This window comes from Pantherophis guttatus, chromosome 6 (genome assembly GCF_059756535.1).
Source record: "Pantherophis guttatus breed Tessera chromosome 6, ASM5975653v1, whole genome shotgun sequence".
Classification (NCBI taxonomy): domain Eukaryota; kingdom Metazoa; phylum Chordata; class Lepidosauria; order Squamata; family Colubridae; genus Pantherophis; species Pantherophis guttatus.
The window spans coordinates 12,612,905-12,637,397 of NC_142068.1; the positions used below are offsets into that span (position 1 = coordinate 12,612,905).

Here is a 24,493-nt window from a genome sequence, read left to right on the forward strand (position 1 = left end):
AAAATTGGTTAATTTAAATTGGTTAACTGAAAATGTTTCAGTTTAAGAAAGCATATGAAATCTTATCACTAGTAGCAAGGGTGGGTTCTACTTATCTTTACTACCAGTTTGCAACAGGGCCACCCGCGCACGCTTGCTTCGCTCACTTGCGCGCACACTCTTCTGCGCATGCGCAGAAGCGTTTTGATGACGTCGGGGTCAGTGGGCAGGGCCTCCCGCTGGTTTTACTACCGGTTCTATAGAACCAGTGCGAACCGGGGGCAACCCACCACTGTCTAGTAGCTGGTAGTTTCAGACAAATAAGGATTGACATGTCCACTTAAATTTACAAAGCGGAGTAAACGATGTAGCAATTGCTTACTTGCATGATGAATCCCACTGTGTCTGAATATCTATGAATCCCAGCAGGATAGAAACGTCTCTCATTTTATTTTCCCATATACAACAAAAACAAGACCTACAGGTAGCCCTTGACTTACAACAGTCCATTTAGTGACTGTTCAAACGGCACTGAAAAGTCACTGAAAAAAGTAACTTATGACCGTTTTCACATTTACGACCGTTGCAGCTTCCCCATGGCTATGTGATTAAAATCCAGATGCTTGACGACTAGTTCGTATTTATGACAGTTTCAGTGTCCCAGAGCGCCATTTGTGATCGTCTGATAAGCAAAGTCAATAGGGAAGCCAGATTCACTTAACAACCGTGTTACTAACTTAACAACTGCAGTGATTCACTTAACAACGGTGGCAAGAAAAGTCGTAAAATAGAGCCAAATGTCTCACTTAGCAACATTAAATTTTGGGCTCATTCATGGTCATAGGTTAGGGACTATTTGGTCTCTTTCCTCTTTTTCAATAAAACCACGGTTTAAATTTTTTGCAAAATTCATTAGAAGATAGTGTATGACAGAGAACTTATTTTCCAAAGAACCCAACACTTTTCTGCTTCAAACCAGGAGCAGAAAACAGAACCCACAGATGCTTGGACATTTCCTTTCTGTTCTAAAGGACTTTATTTAAGAAACAATTTCCCAGTCTTATGGCTGAATGGGTGATAGCACCAATGTGATCTGGGTGAAGCTAAGCAGGACTGGCTATGGTTCATATTTGAACGGGTGACCACCTGAAAATTCTAAACCTTTAGCCCAATCAGGAGGTTGTGGGGGGGGAAGCAATCTGGAAGAAGACAATACAGTAATAAATACAGGTATTCTTTAATACATGTCCATAATCGTGATCAGAATTTATGTTTCTAAGCAAGGTGGTCATTAAGGGAATCACAGCCAGTGAGTAAGTCAAGGACTGCCTGTACTTCCAACTTTGCAAGCAACATTAACTCCAGACGTGGAAAATGTTCTTGCAGTTAGGAACCATGTTGTTTTTTTACTTTAATTTCAGCCTCAAAGGATTGCAAAGCATGTGGCTGGTTGCATCATGACATTGCCGAAGCAATGTCACCCTTTGTTCTTTGAGGGGGTGGGGTTTTAAGAGCTAAAATAGCACCCCTTTTCTCCCTTAGACCAAGCATCCCTGAGGAGGAAACCTGAATCTTCCTTAACCTTGTTTCCTTCAGCAATACAAAGATGCCTGGATAGAGAGCCAATTCTCCATGCATTAAACTGAATACAGTCTTCCTTCTAGAAACCAAGAGTAATGCCATTAGTTCTGATAAATCTATCATCTGGATTCATATTAACATGGGTAGACTGCTATATCTGTTTGTGCGTTCCTTCCTCAAGTTGATGGATAATCTCTAAATCATTAGAAGGGTGTTAGCTCAGTTAGTTCAGTGGCTAAAATGCTGAGTTTGTCGATCAAAAGGTCGGCAGTTCAGCAGTTCGAATCCCTAGCACCGTGTAACGGAGTGAGCTCCTGTTACTTGTCCCAGCTTCTGCCAACCTAGCAGTTCGAAAGCATGTAAAAATGCAAGTAGAAAAATAGAGACCACCTTTGGTGGGAAGGTAACAGCATTCCGTGCAGCTTTTGCGTTTAGTCATGCTGACCACATGACCACGGAGACATCTTCGGACAGCGTTGGCTCTTTGGCTTTGGAACGGAGATGAGCACCGCCCCCTAGAGTCGGGAATGACTAGCACATATGTGTGAGGGGAACCTTTACCTTTACCTTAAGGTAGCAAGTGAGCCTGTTACAATTCTTCTTCAGCCATGAAAGCTTACCGAATAACTTCAGTCAATCGTTGGGACTCACTCCAACCTAATGATAGTTATGAGACAAAATCAGATAAGACATACATCATCTCAGACTCTTAGAGAGAAATATATCAATAGAATATTATGGCGCCATTGAACATTTTGGATCTTGAATAGAAAGCACTGATAGTGCAGAAAAGGAGAAGGGTGAAATCAGAAAAGATCTGTAAGCTATGAAATGATTTATAGCAATGGGCTCAGTCAAATAAAGAGATGCAATCAGTGGCCATCCCTTATGTGTGAGGTCAATGTTCAAGGAGGTGCAGGAGCAAACTTTAATTCACCTTGCATCCTATTTCAGATTCAGAACCTTTAATGACCACATAGGCACATAATTAGCAGGCTAGACACCAAATGTTCTCTTCCTAGTGCTCCAAAACATCTTGTTGAAAGACTCTTGAGAGATCTTCATAGATTCATAAATTAGATCTTTATACATCAGAAGGAAAGGCTCTTGAGAGATCTTCATAGATTAGATCTTCATAGTTTAGAATAGGGGTCTCCAACCTTGGCAACGTTAAGACTTGTGGACCTCAACTCCCAGTAAAGCTGGCTGAGGAATTCTGGGAGTTGAAGTCCACAAGTCTTAACGTTGCCAAGATTGGAGACCCCTGGTTTAGAGGGGGGAAGGGTTAAGGGTTAATTTTCATTCTTGAGTTGTCAGATATGATTGGTCTGAAATGACCATCATCCTGCTCATTGGCACTGTCATCTGTGGATGGAAGGAGTTAGAGTCCAACAAGAAGTGGCCAATGCTGAAGAGGACAATCTAAAGTTTCACTTTAAGCCACATAGGTGCCATGGGAGTTTCACGCACACCCTCTGCCCTTATAAGGGCTCTTACCTCATGCAGATGACATCCATAGCATCCTGTTTTCCAAATGTTTTTGGAAATGTGCCTGGGATGATTTGTGCAGCCAAATTGAACAAGTGATGGAAAGGAAAGGAATCTGGACGATGGGTCTGGTCTCTTGCCTCCTTTTGCTTTCTGCAGTTGAGATGGGCTCCCTCTTCTAGAGAAGAGGCAGATTGCCATATTGCTGGCTAGTTGCCAAACAGGAAACAGTGCGTAAATGCAAAAAGACAGGTGAATCTACATGGCCCATCCGCGTGGCTGGATTTGCACAGCATGCTAAAGTAGGCTAAATAGATTTCTGGCACAGATTGAAGAAAGCAGCTCATCAGGGTTAAACCATGATAAGCTACCTTAATCCATTATTTATTTGAGTATAGCATGTTACACAAGCAGAGCAACTGTATTTTGCTAGCAAGAGGGTGGGGTTTAACATACTGTGTGAACCCAGCTAAATTGGGCCTTCATTAGATCCCAAATCATAAAAAGCATGCCCTTTGCAACCCGGTTAGAATATAATTATTGAAAAGATGACAATCCTCCCCCAGCAGAAGTCTGAAAACTGAAGTTAGGTATTGATGAGTGTTGTTTTATCCTTTTTTTTTTTTTTGCTTCCTCTCATTCAGTTGCTTATATTCATCTCATTTAATTTCAAGGAGCCTTGGTAGTACAGTGGTCTAAGGCACCCTGTTATTAAGCTGGTTATTAAGACCAGCTGCCTGCAATTACTGCAGGTTCGAATCTCGCCAAGGCTCAAGGTTGACTCAGCCTTCCATCCTTTCTAAGGTAGGTAAATTGAGGACCCAGTTGTGGGGGCAATAAGCTGACTTTGTATAAATATACAAAAGGATGAAGGCTATTGCTGAGCACATTGTAAGCCACCCTGAGTCTCCGGAGAAGGGCGGCATATAAATCAAATAAAAGAAAAAAGAAAAAAAAAGAAAACCGTATGCCAATTTAAGCCATCTGATGCTTTCAGAAATGGAATATAAAGCCACTTGATGCTGTTGTGACATTTGTGTGCATAGTTAAGCGGTACCCACATGCACACACATCCAACTTTGTCCTCTTGGTTTTTGTCACTAGCTTGTGAATGAGCAACAAGAAAGCCGCCCCCTGCTGAGTCCTTCTATAGATGACTTTCTTTGCGAAACCAAATCAGAAGCCATTGCACGTCCGGTGACATCAAATACAGCAGGTAACAGCTCTTTCATTCACTCTTATTCGGTTGCGGTTCGTTTCCAAATGCTGCCCGATGTTTGTTTCACTGCCTACTGCTTTTTGAAGCTCCACGCCACAAACAACAGAGATTTTCTTTCGTTTTGCGGGGGAAGAAACCAGTGAGTTCTTAATGGCACGTGGGCTAGAAAGTCATGATTATAGCTTGTGATATTTGATACTGTTCAACCATGTCCAGAAAAATGGAAAATCAATGAGAATCAGTGAGGCTTGCGAAAGAAAGGGCTGCTTTATGCATATATACAGACACAGAACTTGGCATGTGAGTTGAAAGGTATATTCTTAGATATTCATATCATTGGTTTCTCCTGAAACAAAATGTTATGGGCTAATCATAGAGCTGGGGTTCTGGATGGAATACATTTTTCATCTGGCATATGAAGATAGTTTTGATGCTAAATAAAGTTCACTGTTGCTTTTTAAAAAAATTCAGTATAAATGTAAGGTGGGGGGGAATGCGAGTAGCATAAAAATCTGGGTTTTGACAAACAAGGTGTGAAGACAAGTTGCTTGGCTCCTGTTGGTGTCTAGCAAGTCAGGTCAGACTGGATAAAAATATCATGATGCCAAGAGATTTCTCTCTAGAAGAGAAAAGGACAACAAGTGAATAGAATAACAGAGTTGGAAGGGACCTTGGAGGTCTTCTAGTCCTAACCCTATTCAAATCCCTTGACCTGGACTGATGGGGTTTTAAGGGTTAAATTTTAAGTTTTTTTAGATTTTAGTTTTTATTTTGTATTGTGGCTTGTGGTTTTATTATTGTGAGCCGCCCTGAGTCCATTGGGAGATAGGGTGGCATATAAGCTGAATAAAAATAAATAAATAAATAAAATAAACTCAATGCCCAGGCAGGAAACCCTACGCCATTTCAGACAAATGATTATCCAACATCTTCTTAAAAATTTCCAGTGTTGGAGCATTCACAACTTCTGGAGGCAAGTTGTTCCACTGATTAATTGTTCTGTCAGGAAATTTCTCCTTAGTTCTAGGTTGCTTCTCTCCTTGATTAGTTTCCACCCATTGCTTCTTGTTCTACCCTCAGGTGCTTTGGAGAATAGCTTGACTCCCTCTTCTTTGTGGCAACCCCTGGAAGACTGCTATCATGTCTCCCCTAGTCCATCTTTTCATTAAACTAGACATACTCAGTTCCTGCAACCGACTATTCCAGGCAAGAGGTTGCTATATCCGCACAATTTCATGGCCATTCTCTTTGCAAAGATTTCCAAGAAATCTCATTTTAAAGAAGTTAGGAGTGCATTTCTGCAAAGTCAAGAGAGAGGGGGAAGGGAGAGAAGTGGGGAGGGAGGGAGGGAGGGAGACAGAGAGAAAGAGAGAGATTCACAAGAAAACTGGCGGTGATGGAAAAGGTGAAAGACTCATAAAGGAAATTTTAAGAGGTTCAGGAGCCATTAGTACTCCATAAATGCAAAAGCTTTTTTCCTAAAATTTGAAGGCAATTTTACAACAGTAAATGTAAAATCTCACATTCACCTGATGGCAACACATGAGAAAATCTTCTCTATAACCTTCAGAAGTTACTGCAATGTTGTTTTAGCCATCCTTCTCCAACCCAACATCCTTGAGATGATATTTGTCCTATATGGACTGGAAAATGTGAAATTTGCAATCCAACTCATCTGGGATGAACCAAAGAGGAGAACACTGTGGAACCTATAGATTCTATGTAAGATTTTTTTTTCATAGCCTGATACCCTCCAAGTGTCATTCTTAGAATTCCCAACCATCATGCAATCCCAACAAATCTTGGCTACAGAAGGAAATGTAATGGCAACATCCAGTCCTCCTAAAATATTTTTGCTTAGTTATTTCACTTAGCTTAGTCTAATAGGCACATAATTGCCTCATATATTCCAAATGAGATTGTCCATCAAATCACATATGCATTCTGAGTGGCAAGAACCCTCTAAGGGTTGGGTGGTGTGTGTATGCGTGTGTGTAGGACCTGGTAAGATTGAACCACAAACCATTTGCATGCAAGGGATGCCTTATGTATGCATCCAGATGAGGTGATTTGAATACAAGGTTGCAAATAAATTAATCTCTACTCCCAGCTGTCGTTGGGGAAATACACCTTTGCATATTGGATTCACAAACAGTATCAAATTTAGATGGACTTTTAAGGCTTTTTAGTCTTATCCAGCCTTCCCCACAAAGCTGGATCTGGTTTTTGACAAAAAGAAAAAAGAAGAAAGAAAGAATGTGCTTTACAACAGGATAAACTTTTTCTGTCCTCTCATTCATTTCTGGTTTCTCCAACGATATTTGCAGACACACATTGAATATGACCTTTTTACCCTCTATTTTACATAATCAAATGAGTATGGTAGGACAATAATTTCAAACGGGCCTCCAAAGAGGGAACCAGAAAGAACTGAAGATCCCAATTAAAGGAGAAGAACACTTAAATGTGACTTACTAATACTGAATGAAGCAAGATATTTTAACATTGGATATGTTGAAGGTTAAGTTTGAACAATGGATTCAGAAGTTAATGTTAAGCCTGCCTCCATAATAGATTGTGTTTATAGATGTTATGAAAGAAGAAAAAGTTTTACGTGACAAGATTGAGACTGATCTGAAAAGGGACTTACAAATGACAGGAATGATACAGAAAAAGATGCTACACTAGACATACGAAAGTAATCAACTGAGGTCTTAATAATCAAAAGGGATATGCAAATAATGAACCAAGGGAGTAACTTCATCTTCCTATATTGAATTTAACAAGGAGGTTTATTAAAGCCTTAAAGAATTATGTGAAAAAAGACAAAGAAAAAAGAAATCAAAGTCTATTTGAAGAGATTAAAGATCAAGATTGTTAAAAGTAGAAGAAATGGATATATTTATTTGATCAAGGTCAAAATAGATATGCTGTTATTTTGGGTAACTCTTAATGGGCTTTTGTTGATCAAACTGAAATGATAAGGTTTTAGGGATTTGCTCAGAGATAAAAGATGAGCGGTATGGTGACCTAATGATGAAGACATTGTCTTGTCACTTGGAAGGTTGAAAGTTCAATCCTAGGTAGCAGCGGATGTTTCTCTCCTAGGTCGAAAAGAAAAAAAATATCTGCTGGGAACTCCTCGTAGGCATCAGGAAGGGCATCCAGCCAGTAAACACTCAGCTCCATCCAGTTGCCCCAACTCTACCACAAATTAAGGGATTGCAGTATCATAAGGGAGTCTTTTAAAAAGGAAGTTTATATACAGTAGATAAAAAATAGGATATGGGGAAAAGTTAATAATTGTTGTATTTTAAGAGAAGGTTATAAATTACTAAAATTGTTTATGCTTGTGATGAAGGGGAAAATGATTTGTTTATTATATTTATTTCCTTGTCCTTTACTGTACACTTATTTTTTCCTTCTTTTCTGCATTTTAAGCTTTCCTTTTTTTCAGTTTGTATTTTTGGAATTGTAATTTTTTTTTTATTGAAAAAGTTTTTCAAATACAAATTTTTCCCCCTTTTTTCTCCCCCCCTCCTCCCTAACCCCCCCTCACCACCCGTCCCCCTGTGACTTCTTCAAAATAAAATCCAAATTCGTAACAGATTATATAATATTTTACCATCCCCTTACTCCATCCCTCAAATACTGACCCTTTCTTTCTAATAATATTATTACATCCCCCTTTTACCATACATTTCAAAATAACATTCTACTGTAACATTGTATAATAACTTCTGGTTTAGCATAATAACATTATTATAACTCCCAATTTAGCAATAATCTGCCCTTCTTCTCCTCCCCCATACATATATCTATATATTAATATAACATTTCAAAACAACCTTCCACTTTAAGACTATATAATAAATCCTATTTTAACATTTAATCTTTAATGTATATTAATATAACATTTCAAAGCAGCCTTCCCCTAAAAAGCTATATAATAAATCCTAATTTAACATTTATTCAGCTCTATCCATTTCCTCCACTCCCATAAATGTATCTCTTAAACATCCCTTTTCTTAAACTAAACAATCAATAAACTAACCTGTCTCCACCCACTTTCCTACAAAATTACCATACATAACAATTCTTAATATCTTTATTCTTCTGCCCACCCTACTAAAAAAAAAATATTCTCTTATATAGATAAAATCAATGACTTTAAACGTATAATCCATATAATATAATATCTTCTTTGATGTCTCTCCACTGGATTGGGAATTGTAATTTTTAATAAAGTTACACTAAAAAAAAGAGTTCATCCAAAAGGAAAACAATGGTTATTTTACCTGGTTATTTTATTAGAATATAATTATTCTAATCATTCACCTGAATGACAGATAAGATAAGGCCAGAGAATGATGAAGACATGTCAGTGTCTTTTTTTTAAAACTACACGGATCTTAAGACTTGTGCCACTGCTATTTTGGGCTATAGGTCAGTCCCAGAGGTGGGTTTCAGCAGGTTCTGACCAGTTCTGGAGAACCGGTAGCAGAAATTTTGAGTAGTTCGGAGAACCGGTAGTAAAAATTCTGACTGGCCCCTCCCCCATCTATTCTCTGCCTCCCAAGTCCCAGCTGATTGGGAGGAAATGGAGATTTTGCAGTATCCTTCTCCCGGAGTGAGGTGGGAATGGAGATTTTACAGTATCCTTCCCCTGCCACGCCCAACAAGCCACACCCACAGAACCGGTAGTAAAAAAATTTGAAACCCACCACTGGTCGGTTCTTTTGTAGGATTCAATCCCCTACCATTGCCTACTTGATTCCAGCCTTTTAAAAATAGTGTGCATACCCAGGTAGTCCTCGACTTACAACAGTTTGTTTAATGACTGTGCAAAGTTACAACAGCACTGAAAAAAAGTGGACTTACCATTGTTTTTCACAGTTGCAACCTTTGCAGCATCCCCATGGCCATGTGATCAACATTCAGATGCTTGGCAACTGGTTCATACTTATGACCGTTGTAGCGTCCCAGGGTCATGTGATTACCTTTTGCGGATCTTCTGACAAGCAAAGTCAGTGGGGAAGCCAGATTCACTTAACAACCAGATTACTAATTTACCAACTGCAGTGATTCACTCAACAATGGTGGCAAGAAAATGGGGGCAAAACTCACTTAACAAATGTCTCACTTAACAACAGAAATTGGGGACTCAATTGTTTTTTTTTGTTTTTTTTTTTTTTTAATTTGATTTATATGCCGCCCTTCTCCGAAGACTCAGGGCGGCTTACAATGTGCTCAGCAATAGCCTTCATCCTTTTGTATATTTATACAAAGTCAGCTTATTGCCCCCACAAACTGGGTCCTCATTTCACCTACCTTAGAAAGGATGGAAGGCTGAGTCAACCTTGAGCCTTGGCGAGATTCGAACCCTGCAGTAATTGCAGGCAGCTGGTCTTAAGCAGCTTAATAACAGGGTGCCTTAAACCCTAGTACTACCAAGGCTCAATTGTGGTCGAGGACTGCCTGTAGTATCCTTTCTTGCTGATTCCTGATACTGAAATTTTGATGAACGTTTATACAACGAATGTGTCATCGTGCCAGGCTTCCATTTAACAATTCTAAACAAAAAAGCAGTTTTCTGATTGATATTTATAGAAATAGCTCAATGGGGTATGGACAAACTGAAAAAGTGTTTATAATAGGACTCAGGTTCTACTGTGATATACCTGTATTTGCCATCTTGTTTCTGCTTGAAGCATGTTATACTCCGTAAGCGAACCTTGGGAATAATTTGCTGTAAACGAACTATATAGTTTTAGGGTTCACTTAAAACTACTGCAGGTGAAAATTAACACAAAGCAGGGAATATGTACCGTAGTTTTTGGAGTATAAGATGCACCTTTTCCCCCCAAAAAAGAGGGTGAAAATCTGGGTGCGTCTTATACTCCAAATGTAGCCCCACCCGGCTTCTCAAAGGAAGGTTTCAGAGGCTGAAAAAAGCATCAGAAATGAAGCTTCAGAAAAGAAGCCCCCAAACAGAGCTTCAGAGGCTTTTTTTCTGAAGCTCTGTTTCGGAGGCTTTCAGAGGCAGGGAAAAAAGCAAAAAAAAGCAAGGCACAGAGCTCACAACCAAGGAACCTTTTGCTAAAATTCACCTCTGGATACAGCTGATTGGTGGTATTCCCAGAGGTCGATCCACCTGCCAATCAGCTTTTTTCTTATTTTCCTCCCTAAAAACTAAGGTGTGTCTTATACACCAATGGGTCTTACACTCTGAAAAATATCGTAATTAGGATATCCCTAATTATCTCTAATATCACTGGTTTAAAAATCAAAGACTTTCAATATGATGGAAAAGAGTAATATAAATCCTTTCTTCTCAACCTCTTTGCTGAAAAAAATCACATTCCACGATTGTGTTTATTCCAGATTTATTTATTATTTGTCATTTATTTAGAAAACTTATATTGCCGCCTACTCACCTTGAATGGTGATTCAACGCAGCTTACAAGGATATAAAAACAGCATATAAAAGAAATAAAAAGAAAAATAATAACATAATAATCTTAACCATCCCAAATTAAAGAGATAACAGCTGCATTTACACCACATGCTTGGGTATTAACTACAGCTTGATTTTTATTTCTGCATGTTGAGTGACTCCAATCAACTTAATTTATGATCCAGTGGCTGTGCTTGCGACACACTTAAACCAAGTTACAGCATCAACCCATTTTCTTAGTTCTCAAAATGCATTAAACCCTAGATTGACCAAATCAGCTGGGACCTCATTACACATTAAACCACATAAGCACCCAATACAAACCTTGACAAAACTAGACATAGCGTGTTGTGCAAATGAATCTGCTAAGTCATTACCATCCCTCATAAGTAAGGTGGATTAAGTGGGTTGTCTAAATCCTTACCAACCATGATTGAGTAGGTTGGATTAAGTGGGTTGGCTAAATCATTACCAACCATGATTGAGTAGATTGGATTAAGTGGGTTGGCTAAATCATTACCAACCATGATTGAGTAGGTTGGATTAAATGGATTGTCTAAGTCCTTACCAACCATGATTGAGTAGGTTGGATTAAGTGGGTTGGCTAAATCATTACCAACCATGATTGAGTAGGTTGGATTAAGTGGGTTGGCTAAATCATTACCAACCATGGTTGAGTAGGTTAGATTAAGTGGGTTGGCTAAATCATTACCAACCATGATTGAGTAGGTTGGATTAAGTGGGTTGGCTAAATCATTACCAATCATGATTAGGTAGGTTGACATGATTATAAGTTCCATGTATCATGCCAACCCCCAAAACAAATTAACATAAAACAAATGCCTTGAGGAATAGCTTTGGGAATTTTATAAGAGCTTTGTTGAGAAATGAAGATGGCTGGACAATCTTCAAAACCACAAGGACCTTGGCCTTCAATCTAAATTGCTAATGAGCACCTAAAAATATGTGACCTTCGGGTCGCTCTTGCAACTGCCCCTTTCTTTTAAATTGCTCGCTTCATAATCTCCAATGCAAATCTTTGAGTGAATATTTTGACATTGGCCATGTTGCCAAGGTTAAACCATACATGACAAACATCTTCCTGTAACAAAAAACAAAATTTCAAATTTGACAACGCTGAAATGCCCCCCACCCCCAAAAGAAAGCCAGTCAACACCGACCATAAGATTTGAAGCTTTCCATTGAAATAACGGGCTTTAAAATTTTCATTTTTGGAATCATTCTGAAGCCTAAGGAGATGGGTTTGAAAGATATAAAGAGAAAATGACCTAGAAGTTAAATAAAAATTATATAATTTCACAACATAGCTTTTATTAATCCTATCCTTAGTACTAGATAATTATCTGCCTGGACATTCCTAATTAATGCAGACACTTAAAATATGTGGAAATTGAAAGAGTTCATTAAATGTTATAGGCACAATTGGTTCAGTTTTTCATTTGGAATCTTATCAGTATCTTATTTTATTGAATCCTTCAGTCTCCTTAGCAAGGGACTGCTTGGTGCAGCCATTTTGTCATGTTTCTACATTAATTTAAGTCCCTGCTGAAATAGTATGGAATCACCAGCTGACTAAATGTGAGGAAAATTATTGATAACTAAGGACTCATGTCTGGGATCACATCCATGGACACTTTTGGGTTACTCTCAGTTCTTCTATCGTCTCAAGGTATCAGGGTTAGGGTTAAAGCAAGAAATTTCATTTGGCTAGCCCCACAGGTGGGCTTCAAAAATTTTAGCAAGGGGTTCTCTGCTCAATTGCTGGGTGGGCGTGGTCATGGTGGATGTGGCCTAGTCGGTCTCCTGCACCATAGTGAGGGGGGGCATTTTTGCCCTCCCTGGGCTCCAGGGACTTTCCTCAAACCTCCAGGAAGGTGAAACCGGCCTCCCCAGAAACGGGCTCATTTCCAACCTTCCCAAACTTCTGGTAGGCCCGTTTTTTTGCCCTCCCCGAGCTTCCACGTGCGCCCTACACTTACCTGCTTTCAAAATGGGCCACGTGGGGGCTCCTGGGAAGGGCAGGGTGTGGTGGGAGGGGCCAGCCAGGAGTGGGATTTGGGGGTTCTCCAAACTGTACAGAATCTTAGTTAGAGGTTCTCCCGAACCCCTGAGAACCCCCAGCAGCCCACCCCTGGCCAGCCCTCTCAAAGGATCTCAGCGAGTGACAGTATCTAGCTGAGCTCATGGAGGCTTAGAAGCTAAGAGAATCACCTGACTGGTATTTTCATAGGAAAATTTCCAGTGTGTTTTGTGACCACACTGGGAAATCATAGGAGGAGATAGTAGCAAACCATCTAAATAAATTTTAGGACAACCACACTACGGTATCAGATTATTGAAGAGGTTATTTAAATTACCTGGAGCAAAGAAAAAAAATAATTAAAAGAAGAATGGATGGTTTTGATTAGTGGGGTAAGAGTTAGTGGAGCTCCTGTGCTGATTCCCTTATGTAAATCATTAGTGTGGAACTGCCACACACTTATACTGGAAAGTATAAAAGGTAAATATGGTAATTTTTCTTGAAGTCTAAAAAGTAAATATGGTAATGTTTGTGATCTATAACAGGACTCTCCAACCTTAACAACTTTAAGACTTATGGACTTCAACTTGAACTCAACTTGAACTTGAGTTCAACTTTAACTTCAACTGGAGTTCAACTTGAGTTGAAGTCCACAAATCTTAAAGTTGTCAAGGTTGGAGACCCCTGATCTATAATAAACATAAATCATGTGTGTAAGTAGGGAATTCAATTAGAGAGTCATCATTCTTTCCTATAGACCTTGTTTTTTCAGTCCAAACTTGAGATACAGGAATCTACCCTCCCTTGCCAACACAAATGCACACACACAGAGAGAAACACAAACACAAACACAGACACAACCACACAACCACACACACACAAACATACTGTGTTTCCCCGAAAATAAGATCCTGTCTTATATTTTTTTGAACCCTGAAATAAGTGCTTGGCCTTATTGCCATGAGCTCAAAAGCCCGACTGGGCTTATTATCAGGTGATGTCTTATTTTGGGGGAAACAGGGTAATTATCCCATGTTACATTTAGTTTGGATTCCATCTTGACAAAGGCAAGAGAAACTCAGCATATTTTTTCAAACGTTGGAGTTACAAAGCATTGCGAAGGTATTAAAATGACAGGTTTTTCTTCACAATGGCCCTGTGTTAGTTCTTTCAACAGGTCTGGATCTCCTTGACCTCAGTGAACCTGTTTCCCAAACTCAAAGCAAAGTGAAGAAGCGGGAGAATTCCTCAAGAGGGGAGAGTTTGAAAGGATCGACCCTCAGAAGGAAGACTGACAAACCAGACCTTATCTGTGTGGACACCGAACAGAAGATCCAACCACTCAAGGTTCCAGAGAAATCATTGGATTTAGGTATGTAGCTTTTTCTGGAGGCATCTGCAACAGGGACCATGATCAGGAAGGTGGTAGACAGAGCATTGAATTGCTATACATATCCACCATCTTAGGGGCAACGATGGCCCTGTGATTAAAGACACTGAGCTTGTCAGCGGGAAAACTGACAGCCCAGGTTGGAGGCCCAAGTACTGCATGACAGGGTGATCTCCCATTACTTGTCCCAGCTCCTGCCAACCCAGCAGTTCAAAAGCATGCAAATGCGAGTAGATAAATAGGTACCACTTCGGGGGCGGGGAGGTAACAGTGTTCCACGCACCTCGGCCAGGGGTAGGATTCTACTGGAGGGATCAGTTCTTAACGGGCCCATTGGACTGTAAGACTTGAACATTCAAGAAACAGGTTTTATTTATTTATTTTATTTTTATTTTAATTTGATTTATATGCCGCCCTTCTCCGGAGACTCAGGGCGGCTTACAATGCGTTAAGCAATAGCCTTCATCCTTTTGTATATTTATACAAAGTCAGCTTATTGCCCCCACAAACTGGGTCCTCATTTAACCTACCTTAGAAAGGATGGAAGGCTGAGTCAACCTTGAGCCTGGTAAGATTCGAACCTGCAGAAATTGCAGGCAGCTGTGTTAATAACAGGGTGCTTTAAACCACTGTACTACCAAGGTTGGGATATTAACTGGTGGCCTAACCTAATATTTAGCCTGTTTAGCTCTTGGGATTGAGAAGTCAAGCATAGGAAAAAATATCTTGCACCATTTCACAGGTACAAATAACAGTGGTTACTTTAAACAGCGATCCCACACCAAAGAACTGTACCACAGTATGTGGACTGTTAATGTGAAGATTGAGAAGGTGATGTTCAAACCCTTTAAAGAGGACCTACAGGTGATCCCATTTCCTCCATATTAGTTTTGTCAATAACCTTTCCCAACCTGGTACCCTTCGGATGGGCTAGATTAGAAGTCCCATGTTTCTGTCTAGGGTAGGATGATAGGAGTTGTATAGGAGTTCCACACATGTGGAAGGGATCCAGCTGGAAGAAACAGCATACAAAAAGCAGGGCCTTCACAGTTGTGGCCTCTAATGATCTACAGCTTTTCCAAGGCTCTTTCTCTAGCCGGTTTTATGGATCAGGAAAAGAAGCCATTCTTTTTCAGAGAATATCTTCAATTTGTTAATCTGGTTCATCTGCTGGTCTTTGAAATTACTTCACTGTGTTCACACAAGCTTAACCAACCTGTTAAATTAAGTGTGCATTTTCTAAATGTACACATTATTCCTACAACACTGTCAAACTATTTAGTAAGACTATTACTATTATTATTCTTCTCATCTTTCCTATTACTTATCTCCTTTTCTACTTATAACTTGGTTCCTTGCATCTTTACAATTTATATTGTTTTATTACTTTTCTAGTATGATTTATGTTGACTGCTTCTTTAGTATCTTATGACTATCACTAAGAGTTGTATCTTATGATTTATGAAGAATGTATTTTTATGATGACTATGATCATGATTTATCACTTATAGCTTTTATGTACAATGAGAGCTTATGCACCGAAGACAAATTTCGTGTGTGTCCAATCACACTTGGCCAATAAAGAATTATATTCTACTCTATGCTACGCTACGCTATGCTATGCTACACTATGCTATGCTACTATTAATCTATTCTATTATTATTCTATTCTATTCTGTTTTCTATTCTGTTGTACTCTACTCTACTTTTCTCTATTATATTACATTTTATATTGAACTGTAAACCTGTCTGGGTCTGTGCTTCACCCAACCCAAATAAAATGCACCTAAGTTTAACTCTAACCAAGTTTAGCAGTTGGTGCAAATGCAGCCACCAAGTTGTTATCCCATAACTGTTTAAAGCTGTTGTGTGAAGACATTTATTGTATTCTCTACTGCAGCAGCAGCAGCATACATAAAAATCACAGAGGAGGGAGCTTGGGACAATTTCCTCCTTTCTTGGTTTTGCGGGAAAGAAATCTATTTCTCAGATGCCCTTTTCCTGCGCTGAGTTAGCTAACCTTTCTGAAATAGAAAAGCTATTCAGGGTTGGCCTTAATTCATGCTGAAATAAAAGATCACCATCCCAGTCCAGAGAATAGGCTGGACCAAGAAGTCAAATAAACATCTTGGAAGAAAGGAGTACAGGCAGTCCTTGACTTACAACAGTTTGTTTAGTGACTGTTCAAAGTTACGACGGCACTGAAAAATGTGACTTACGACCATTTTTCAGTTACGACCTTTGCATGATCATGTGATCAACATTCAGATGATTGGCAACTGGTTCGTATTTATGACCGTTGTTGTGTCCCAAGGTCATGTGATCATCTCTTGCGACCTTCTGACAAGCAAAGACAGTGAGGAAAGCCAGATTCACTGAACAACTGGCTTACTAATTTATCAACTGTAACAATTCACTTAACAGTGGCAAGAAAAGTTGTAAAATGGGGCAAAACCCACTTAACAAATGTCTCACTTAACAACAGAAATGTTGGGCTCAATTGTGGTTGTAAGTTGAGGACTAGGGTAGTCCTCGATGTTGGGCTCAATTGTGATCGCAAGTCGAGGACTACCCTAGTCCTCGATTTGCAACCGCAATTGAGCCCAACATTTCGGTTGCCAAAGGAGATATTTGTTAAGTAAAATGGGGCATTTTTGATGCATTTTACAGTCTTTCTTCCCACGCTTGTTAAGTGAAGCAGTCATTAAGTAAGTAACAATTGTTAAGTGAATCTGAACTTCCCCATTTACTTTGCCTGTCAGAAGGTTGCAAAAGGTGATCCCATGATCCCAGGATAATACAGAGATCCTAAAAATGAACCAGTTGGCAAGCTTCCAAATTTTGATCATGTGACCATGAGGAGGCTGCCACGCCCAATGAAAGAAACAAAATTTTAAGAAGTTATGATATTTACGTAGTTACTTACCAAGCACATCTAAATTATATTAAAGTAACCAAAATATCTTTACAATCCCCAAGGAATGTCACAGCTTTTTTAAAAAATAATTTTTATTAAACAGTTTAAAAAAAAAAAAAATTTTTACGATTTTCTTCTTTTCAACATTTTCACATCAGTAAACATTTCTTACATATCCATTTTTCTCCCTTACTTCAATTTACGATTTATACGTATGATTCTAGTTTGATTTATATACATAAAGATAACAATGTACTCAATTTCAATCGTATATTCTGTGTCCGTTCCATTTCCACTTGTTTGTTACTACATTTCAACTCCTATATCTTCCTCATTCACTCTTTCCTTGCCTTTTATACTTCTCCTCTAACCATTCATACCATTTGTCCCATACCAGGGGTCTGCAACCTTAAACACTCAAAGAGCCATTAGGCCCCTTTTCCTACAGAAAAGAAAACACCAGGAGCCACAAAACCCTTTTCATCTCTCTCTCTCCCTCCCTCCCTCCCCCCTCTCTCTGTATCTCTCTGTCTCTGCCCTGGCCGCTTCTCCATCCCCCACCGTCACCCTTACCTTCTCAGGACAGGCAAGGAGTGACTGGGAAGGGAGGGCAAGAGGCGGGGCTAGCCAGTGGTGGGATCACCCGACAGGGATCCACAGCAGAGGGCCCAAAGATCTGCATGTGGCTCCGGAGCCCCAGGTTGTTGACACCCATCCCATACCATGTAGTATTCTGTTTCCTCCTTTTCTTGTATTTCTTTTCTGAACTTGTCCATCTCTGCACACTCCAAAACTTTTCCAATCAAATTTTCTTCCGTTGGCGTATTATTATTTTTCCAATTTTGTGCATATATTTTTTTTATTTTTTTATTTTTTATTTTCATATATCCCTGGTAGTATTCCTAACAAAAATATTTCTGGCTTCATCTCTATACGTTGTCTGGTTATCTCTTCTAAATATATTCTAATTTTACTCCAATATTGTTTTACCTTGGGGCACATCCACCACATGTGGTAGTATGTTCCCTGACTTTGTTTACATTTCCAGCACAATTTTGAGCACCCCTAATGTTTGGAAATTGAAAGTTGAAAAATTTGACATGCCCTACCTGAGCGCAACAGTTGCAAGTGTGAAAAACAGTCATAAGTCATTTTTTTCAATGCCATTATAACTTTGAACGGTCACTAAACAATTGTAAGTCAAGGACTATCTCTAGCTAGCCACTCTTGTGTTGCTGTTCCTAAGAAAACTACATGACGTCGAGCTCAACTGAAGAGAGTCTTGATACAGTATATACTTTTCTTCTGAAAATTCATTTTCTTTTACCTTATCCAGTCAATATCCAGGCTCAACTAGAAAAATGGGATGAAGTCAAGCATCGTGGAGAAAAAGCTGGCAAAGGTTCTTCAGGTGCTGAGAGAAAATCATCATCTTCTAAAGCTCCATCAAAAGAATTTGTGTGGTAATTTGTACTTTTAACTTTATCTGAGGCCAATCCTGTCATTGGGTGAGATGAATCATCCTACCTCATTTTACCTTTACCATCCTAACAGTGAGAACAATCAACAAGTGGAACAGCTTGCCTTCAGAACTTGTGGGTGCTTCCTCACTGGAAGCTTTCAAGAAGAGATTGGACAACCACTTGTCTGAAATATTTTACGGTCTCCTGATTGAAGAGGGGGTTGGATTAGAAGACCTCCAAGGTCCATTCCAACTTTGTTATTCTGTTATTGTACAGATTCTGGGCAACCTGTGGTTAATTCCTTAGCCATACACCATTCATAGCCTGCCATCCCACACCTGCAATTTAGTTGACTATCATGCCCATAAGGAGATCACCCAAATCAATAGGAAAGCAAAGAAAAGCCCAGAATAAGACATGGTGTGCATTGTATAATAATAATAATAATAATAATAATAATAATAATAATAATAATAATTAGAACAACAACAACAACAACAATAACAACAACAACTATTATTATTATTATTATTATTATTATTATTTTAGAAATTCTAAAATTGCCGGACTTGAACATTTTGACTCTACAAAAAACCACCTTACTCGGAACAGCTTACATCCTCCGACGATACCTTAACAGTTCCTAGGTCCTTGGTTAGGACTCGAGCTGCTGAGCTATTAACCAGCCTCAAAGGCTGTGAATCTCACTAAAGATTAAATAATAATAATAATAATAATAATAATAATAGTACACTACTGGAAGAGAACCAGGAAATACTTGTTAATATTTCAAGTTAAGCATGATCTGAACATAAAATGGTCAGAAAACAAAAGCCCATGGATTCTAACAAATCCATGGACTCATTCTTACAATCACTTGTATTTTAGTCACCTTGAGGATGGACAGCTGTGTAGCTTTTCAGACTCATTGGAGTTAGGAGGTTCTAAAATTGGATGGATGAAGGGATGGATGGAAGATAGATAGATAGATAGATAGATAGATAGATAGATAGATAGATAGATATAGAAGAGAGAGAGATAAGAGATGATAGATGGGTAATAGATGATAGATAGGTAATAGATAGATGATAGATAAGAGAGATGATGCCTAGAAGGTAAATGGATGGATGGATGGATGGATGGATGGATGGATGGATGGATGGATGGATGGAAAATAGAGATAGATAGATAGATAGATGATAGATAGATAGATAGATAGATAGATAGATAGATAGATAGATAGATAGATAGATAGATGATAGATAGATAGATATAGAAGAGAGAGAGAGAGAGATAAGCGATGATAGATGGGTAATAGATGATAGATAAGTAATAGATGATAGATAGGTAATAGGTAGATGATAGATAAGAGAGATGATGCCTAGAAGGTAAATGGATGGATGGATCAAAAATAGAAATAGATAGATGAGAGAGAGAGAGAGAGAGAGAGAGAGAGAGAGAGAGAGAGAGAGAGAGAGAGAGAGAGAGAGAGAGATGATAAATAAGTGATAGATGAGAGATGAGAGAGAAATGACAGCTAGAAGATGGATGGATGGATGGATGGATGGATGGATGGACAGAGAAGATTGATAGATAGATAGCTGGGGCGGAGAATTTTTTTTAAAGTCAGAAGCAGCACATGTTGTAAGTATTGTGAACTTAGCAAATGACCAATTCACTAATCAAGATAGAAATCAGAATACCGTTGCTTTCCACATTCGCACTTCAGAGTTTGCAGTCCAGTTCTCTTTACAACATGCATAAATGAGGGGAAGGGCACAGTGCTCTCCTCTACCCTCACTCAAATCCTCTTGCAGCTGAATGCTGAGAACTTGGGGCCTTTCTTGTATTTCTGCTATCCATTTTTTGCCCTGAATTTTGTTTACTGCGAAAGGGCTTAGAACCATGATTTGGAAGTGATGTAATCAAGGCCAGCTATGTTGGTGTTGCAGTCTGAGGATGTACAATTTTGTTCTTTTATAGGTTGGCAGAAAACAGGTCCCAGCCTGAACTGGCCACCAGTAAAACCACATTAGAATCTATTTCAACCACGGATTTAGAATTAGCCCCCGCACCAAAGGTAAGAGGAGTCATTTATTTCAACTAGTCATGTTTTGAAGCAGGCCAAAATTGTATATTCCAGATAATACTCATATTTTGCAAATCAGTAATATTAATCCTGATAGCTGCATCGTTATGAATGCTATTAGTAATATTAATAGTATTTGACATTCAATATAATATTTTTATGATGCACTTATAAAAGCAATCCAGGATCTACAAGTATAACGTACAGCGACTTAACAACCACAATTGAGCCCAAAATTTCTGCTGCTAAGGGAGACAGTTGTTAAGTGAGTTTTGCCCCATTTTACAAACTTTCTTGCCACAGTTGTTCAGTGAATCATTGCAACTGCTAAGTTAGCAATTGCAAAGTTGCTCCTTTTCTCATATTGTGTATTTGCATGTTACGGAAGGCAAATTATACCAGGGGTGAAATCCAGCAGGTTCTGACAGTTCTGACGAACCGGTAGCAGAAATTTTGACTAGTTTGGAGAACTGGCAAATACCACCTCTGACTGGCCCCAGGAGTGGGGAGGGAATGGAGATTTTGCAGTATCCTTCCCCCAGGAGTGGGGTAGGAATGGAGGTTTTGCAGTATCCTTCCCCTGCCATGCCCACCAAGCCACGCCCACCAAGCCACACCACACCATGCCCACCAAGCTACGCCCACAGAACCAGTAGTAAAAAAAATTGAATTCCTCCACTGCTCTAACCCAGTGTTTTTGGCAACTTTAAGATGTCAACTCCCAGAATTCCTCAGCCAAAGCCTGCTCCAACTTGTTCTTCATTCAGTAGTGCTCAGCCTAAGATCAGCAGATCCTTTTCATCCTCCCAAAGTGGGGGGGCACAACAACACATAGACAGTGGTGGATTTCAAATTTTGTTACTACCAGTTCTGTGGGTGTGGCTTGGTGGGCGTGGCATGGCTTGGTGGGCGTGGCTTGGTGGGCATGGCAGGGGAAGGATACTGCAAAATCCCCATTTCCTCCCGATCAGCTGGGACTCGGGAGGCAGAGAATAGATGGGGGCAGGGCCAGTCAGAGGTGGTATTTACCGGTTCTCCGGTAAACTAAAATTTTGAACTACTCAAAATTTCCACTACTGGTTCTCCAGCACTGGTTAGAACCTGCTGAATACCACCTCTGCACCGAGCTCAGAGTTTTATGCACTCTGGCAACCCTTTACAACCCAGTAACCACAAGAATAATAATGATCCAAAGTAAAATCATGTAAACACATGTAGTTTTCCCCCCATTTGTTGGAAAGACATCTGGTTAATGAGTTTGACCTCAGAGAAGTATTGAAACTACGGGCTTAGCAAAGCCAACATTTTCAGGTGGCTTATCCCTGCATTGAAAGTTGAAATTTCTTTTCACCCTGTCCTTGAGTTTAGAAAAGGGTTTTTATTTTAAATGAAAAAAAGGGGGGGCTTATAAACTTGCATTGTACTTGTTCCCATGGGAGGATTCCAAAGAAAGAGCCGGAACAAAGGAAAAAGGAATAGTTTTAGAATAGAAATAGGAATCGACAAATCACAACTGCCTGGTCAAAGTGGAAAATGAAAACAGTGGGGGGCTTAGAAGCTGAGATTGATGAGAAAATGTTTGATATGGGCTTCACTGCTGTTGATAAAGTACTGGGCAATGGCTTCACTTCAAGCAAAGTGAAGACTGATGGAGATTAACAACGAGAGATAGCTTGGCCTTTGGCCACCAATATTGTTGGTAGGCAGCCATGATTCCAGCTTTCATCTAGCAAAGTACCGTATTTTTCCGCGTATAAGACGCACCGGACTATAAGACGCACCTACCTTTTTTGGTGAGGAAAACAAGAAAAAGAAATCTGCCTCTGCCTCTCAGCAATTCTGCCTCGTTGCAGCAAACAGCAAACAGCCTGCTTTACTTTCATTTTCGTTTTCAGCATAGCTTGATTAGCACAAGAAAAAAAATCTGCTCCCAGCAATTTACCTCCTTGCAGCAAGCAGCAGAGGCCTGCGCAGCAATAGGCAATGGCAATCCCTGCAGCCTGAAACAGCTGAGAGTCAGAGACAATCAACTTGTGCTAATTAGGCTGTGCTGAAGCTGAAATGGGCTGTTTCTGCTTGCTGCAAGGAGGTAAATTGCTGGGAGGCAGAGGCCAAAGGGTGGGGGCCAGTAGGTGGGATGGGCTACATTCGGTGTATAAGATGCACCCAAATTTTCACCCCCTTTTAGGTGGGAAAAGGTGCGTCTTATACTCCAAAAAATACGGTACTTTTTACTCTATTCAAAATAATTTTTTCCCCAAGCACTTGTGAGGGAGGGGAACATGACTTGGATTTTATAACTTGCTAACTAACAAAGTTACCTTGTATTTATTGTGGCCTGTCAGCTGCCAGCAGAGCTAGCTGCAGAGTCAAATGAGGAAGAGGTTGAGAGAGAGCCAGGACCAGCTTCGGAGTCTTTGGAAGGCTCTGATAAAGAAACAGCATCAGAGACAGAGGTAGAGCCGGGGCCTTCCATTCTCCCCCAGGTCGAGAGGCAGCTGTCTTTGGTGCCTGAGCTGAGTGAGGGGGTGGAACAGAGGGGGCCCATCTCCTTTTTGCGACCTTCTGACAAGCAAAGTCAGTGGAGAAGCCAGATTCACATACCAACCGTGTCACTAATTTAACCACTGCACTGATTCACTTAACAAATGTGGCAAGAAAAGTCACAAAATGGGGCAAAACTCACTTAACAAATTTCTCACTTAGCAATATACATTTTGGGCTCAATTGTGGTCATAACACCTGAAGGCCAGACAAGGAACAATGGATGGAAACTGAAGAGAGATTCAACCTAGAAATAAGGAGAATTTTTCTGACAGTGAGGACAATCAACCCATGGAACAGTTTGCCTCAGACGTTGTAGGAGCTTCATCACTGGAAGCTTTCAAGAAGAGACTGGGCTGCCATCTGTCAGAAATGGTGTAGGGTGTCCTGCTTGGACAGGGGTTGGACTAGATGACCTACAAGGTCCCTTACAATTCTGTTAATCTGTTAATCTGACTACCTGTAATTGAGAGTAGAATAAGAAGATGTCCTAAAAAAAATAACAGCTTCACAGTTCCTAGCCCAAATATCACAACTGTGCAAATTGAAGAGGTGGCCGCATCTATTTATGTATGGCTTATCTTGAAAGCTGAGTGGGGTCACCTTGGCTAGTATTTGAGTAGGAAGCCATTGGGGAACTATCAGACTAATCCATAAGATAAAAAAAAAACAAAAGCACAAGGAAGGAATAACAAACTTGTTAGGAGTCGATTGAAGTTGGCCAGCTATAGTACAACTATACTATATAGTACAGCTTTACTACAACTATAGTAAATTTAAATAAAGAAATGCTTTTTTATATATTCAAGTGCTGCTAAGGAAAATGCATGGATGCAATCACTAGGAGATTAAGCTCAGTTTGAAAATATCTTTATTCCAGATACAAACCTCAATTTAGCCCTAAGCATTGAACTGATTCTGATTCTTTCAATGGATATCATGCTTCAGTTTGCCTTATTTTCTGACTGTGATGTTCTTCCAGGGCCGGTCAACCAAAGAGCAATGTTGGGGAAGACCACTCCTGTCCCGAAATCATTCCATGGAAGAGGAATTTGAACGCGCTAAAGCTGCCGTTGAGGTATTCGTTGGCATGTCAAGAACTAGTTCAATTGGAACGAGAAACCATTTCCTGCAATAGGCCACTTGCATTCCACTCAGTTGTGGTGGACATTGATTAAAAACACAATAGCAATAGTGCTTAGACTTATATACTGCAGGGATTTTAGAATGTAAGTAAATATGTAAAAAGTACGGTAAATGACTGAAATTTAAAACAAATTTTTTTGCAAAGACTTATATGCTGGCCCAATCAAACGATGACCCTA

The 24,493-nt window shown here is 39.7% G+C and overlaps 1 protein-coding gene across 2 annotated transcripts in view; it reads left to right on the forward strand.

Moving 5' to 3' along the window:
• Positions 1-24,493, forward strand: part of PEX5L (peroxisomal biogenesis factor 5 like) — a 211,878-nt gene that overhangs the window by 169,215 nt on the left and 18,170 nt on the right. For both annotated transcript variants that reach the window (XM_060682845.2, XM_060682847.2), the window contains 5 exons: positions 4,153-4,264; positions 13,931-14,137; positions 18,409-18,535; positions 20,519-20,615; positions 24,151-24,246. In XM_060682845.2, coding sequence (XP_060538828.2) covers positions 4,153-4,264; positions 13,931-14,137; positions 18,409-18,535; positions 20,519-20,615; positions 24,151-24,246 — 639 coding nt within the window. The remainder of the gene's footprint in view (positions 1-4,152; positions 4,265-13,930; positions 14,138-18,408; positions 18,536-20,518; positions 20,616-24,150; positions 24,247-24,493) is intronic.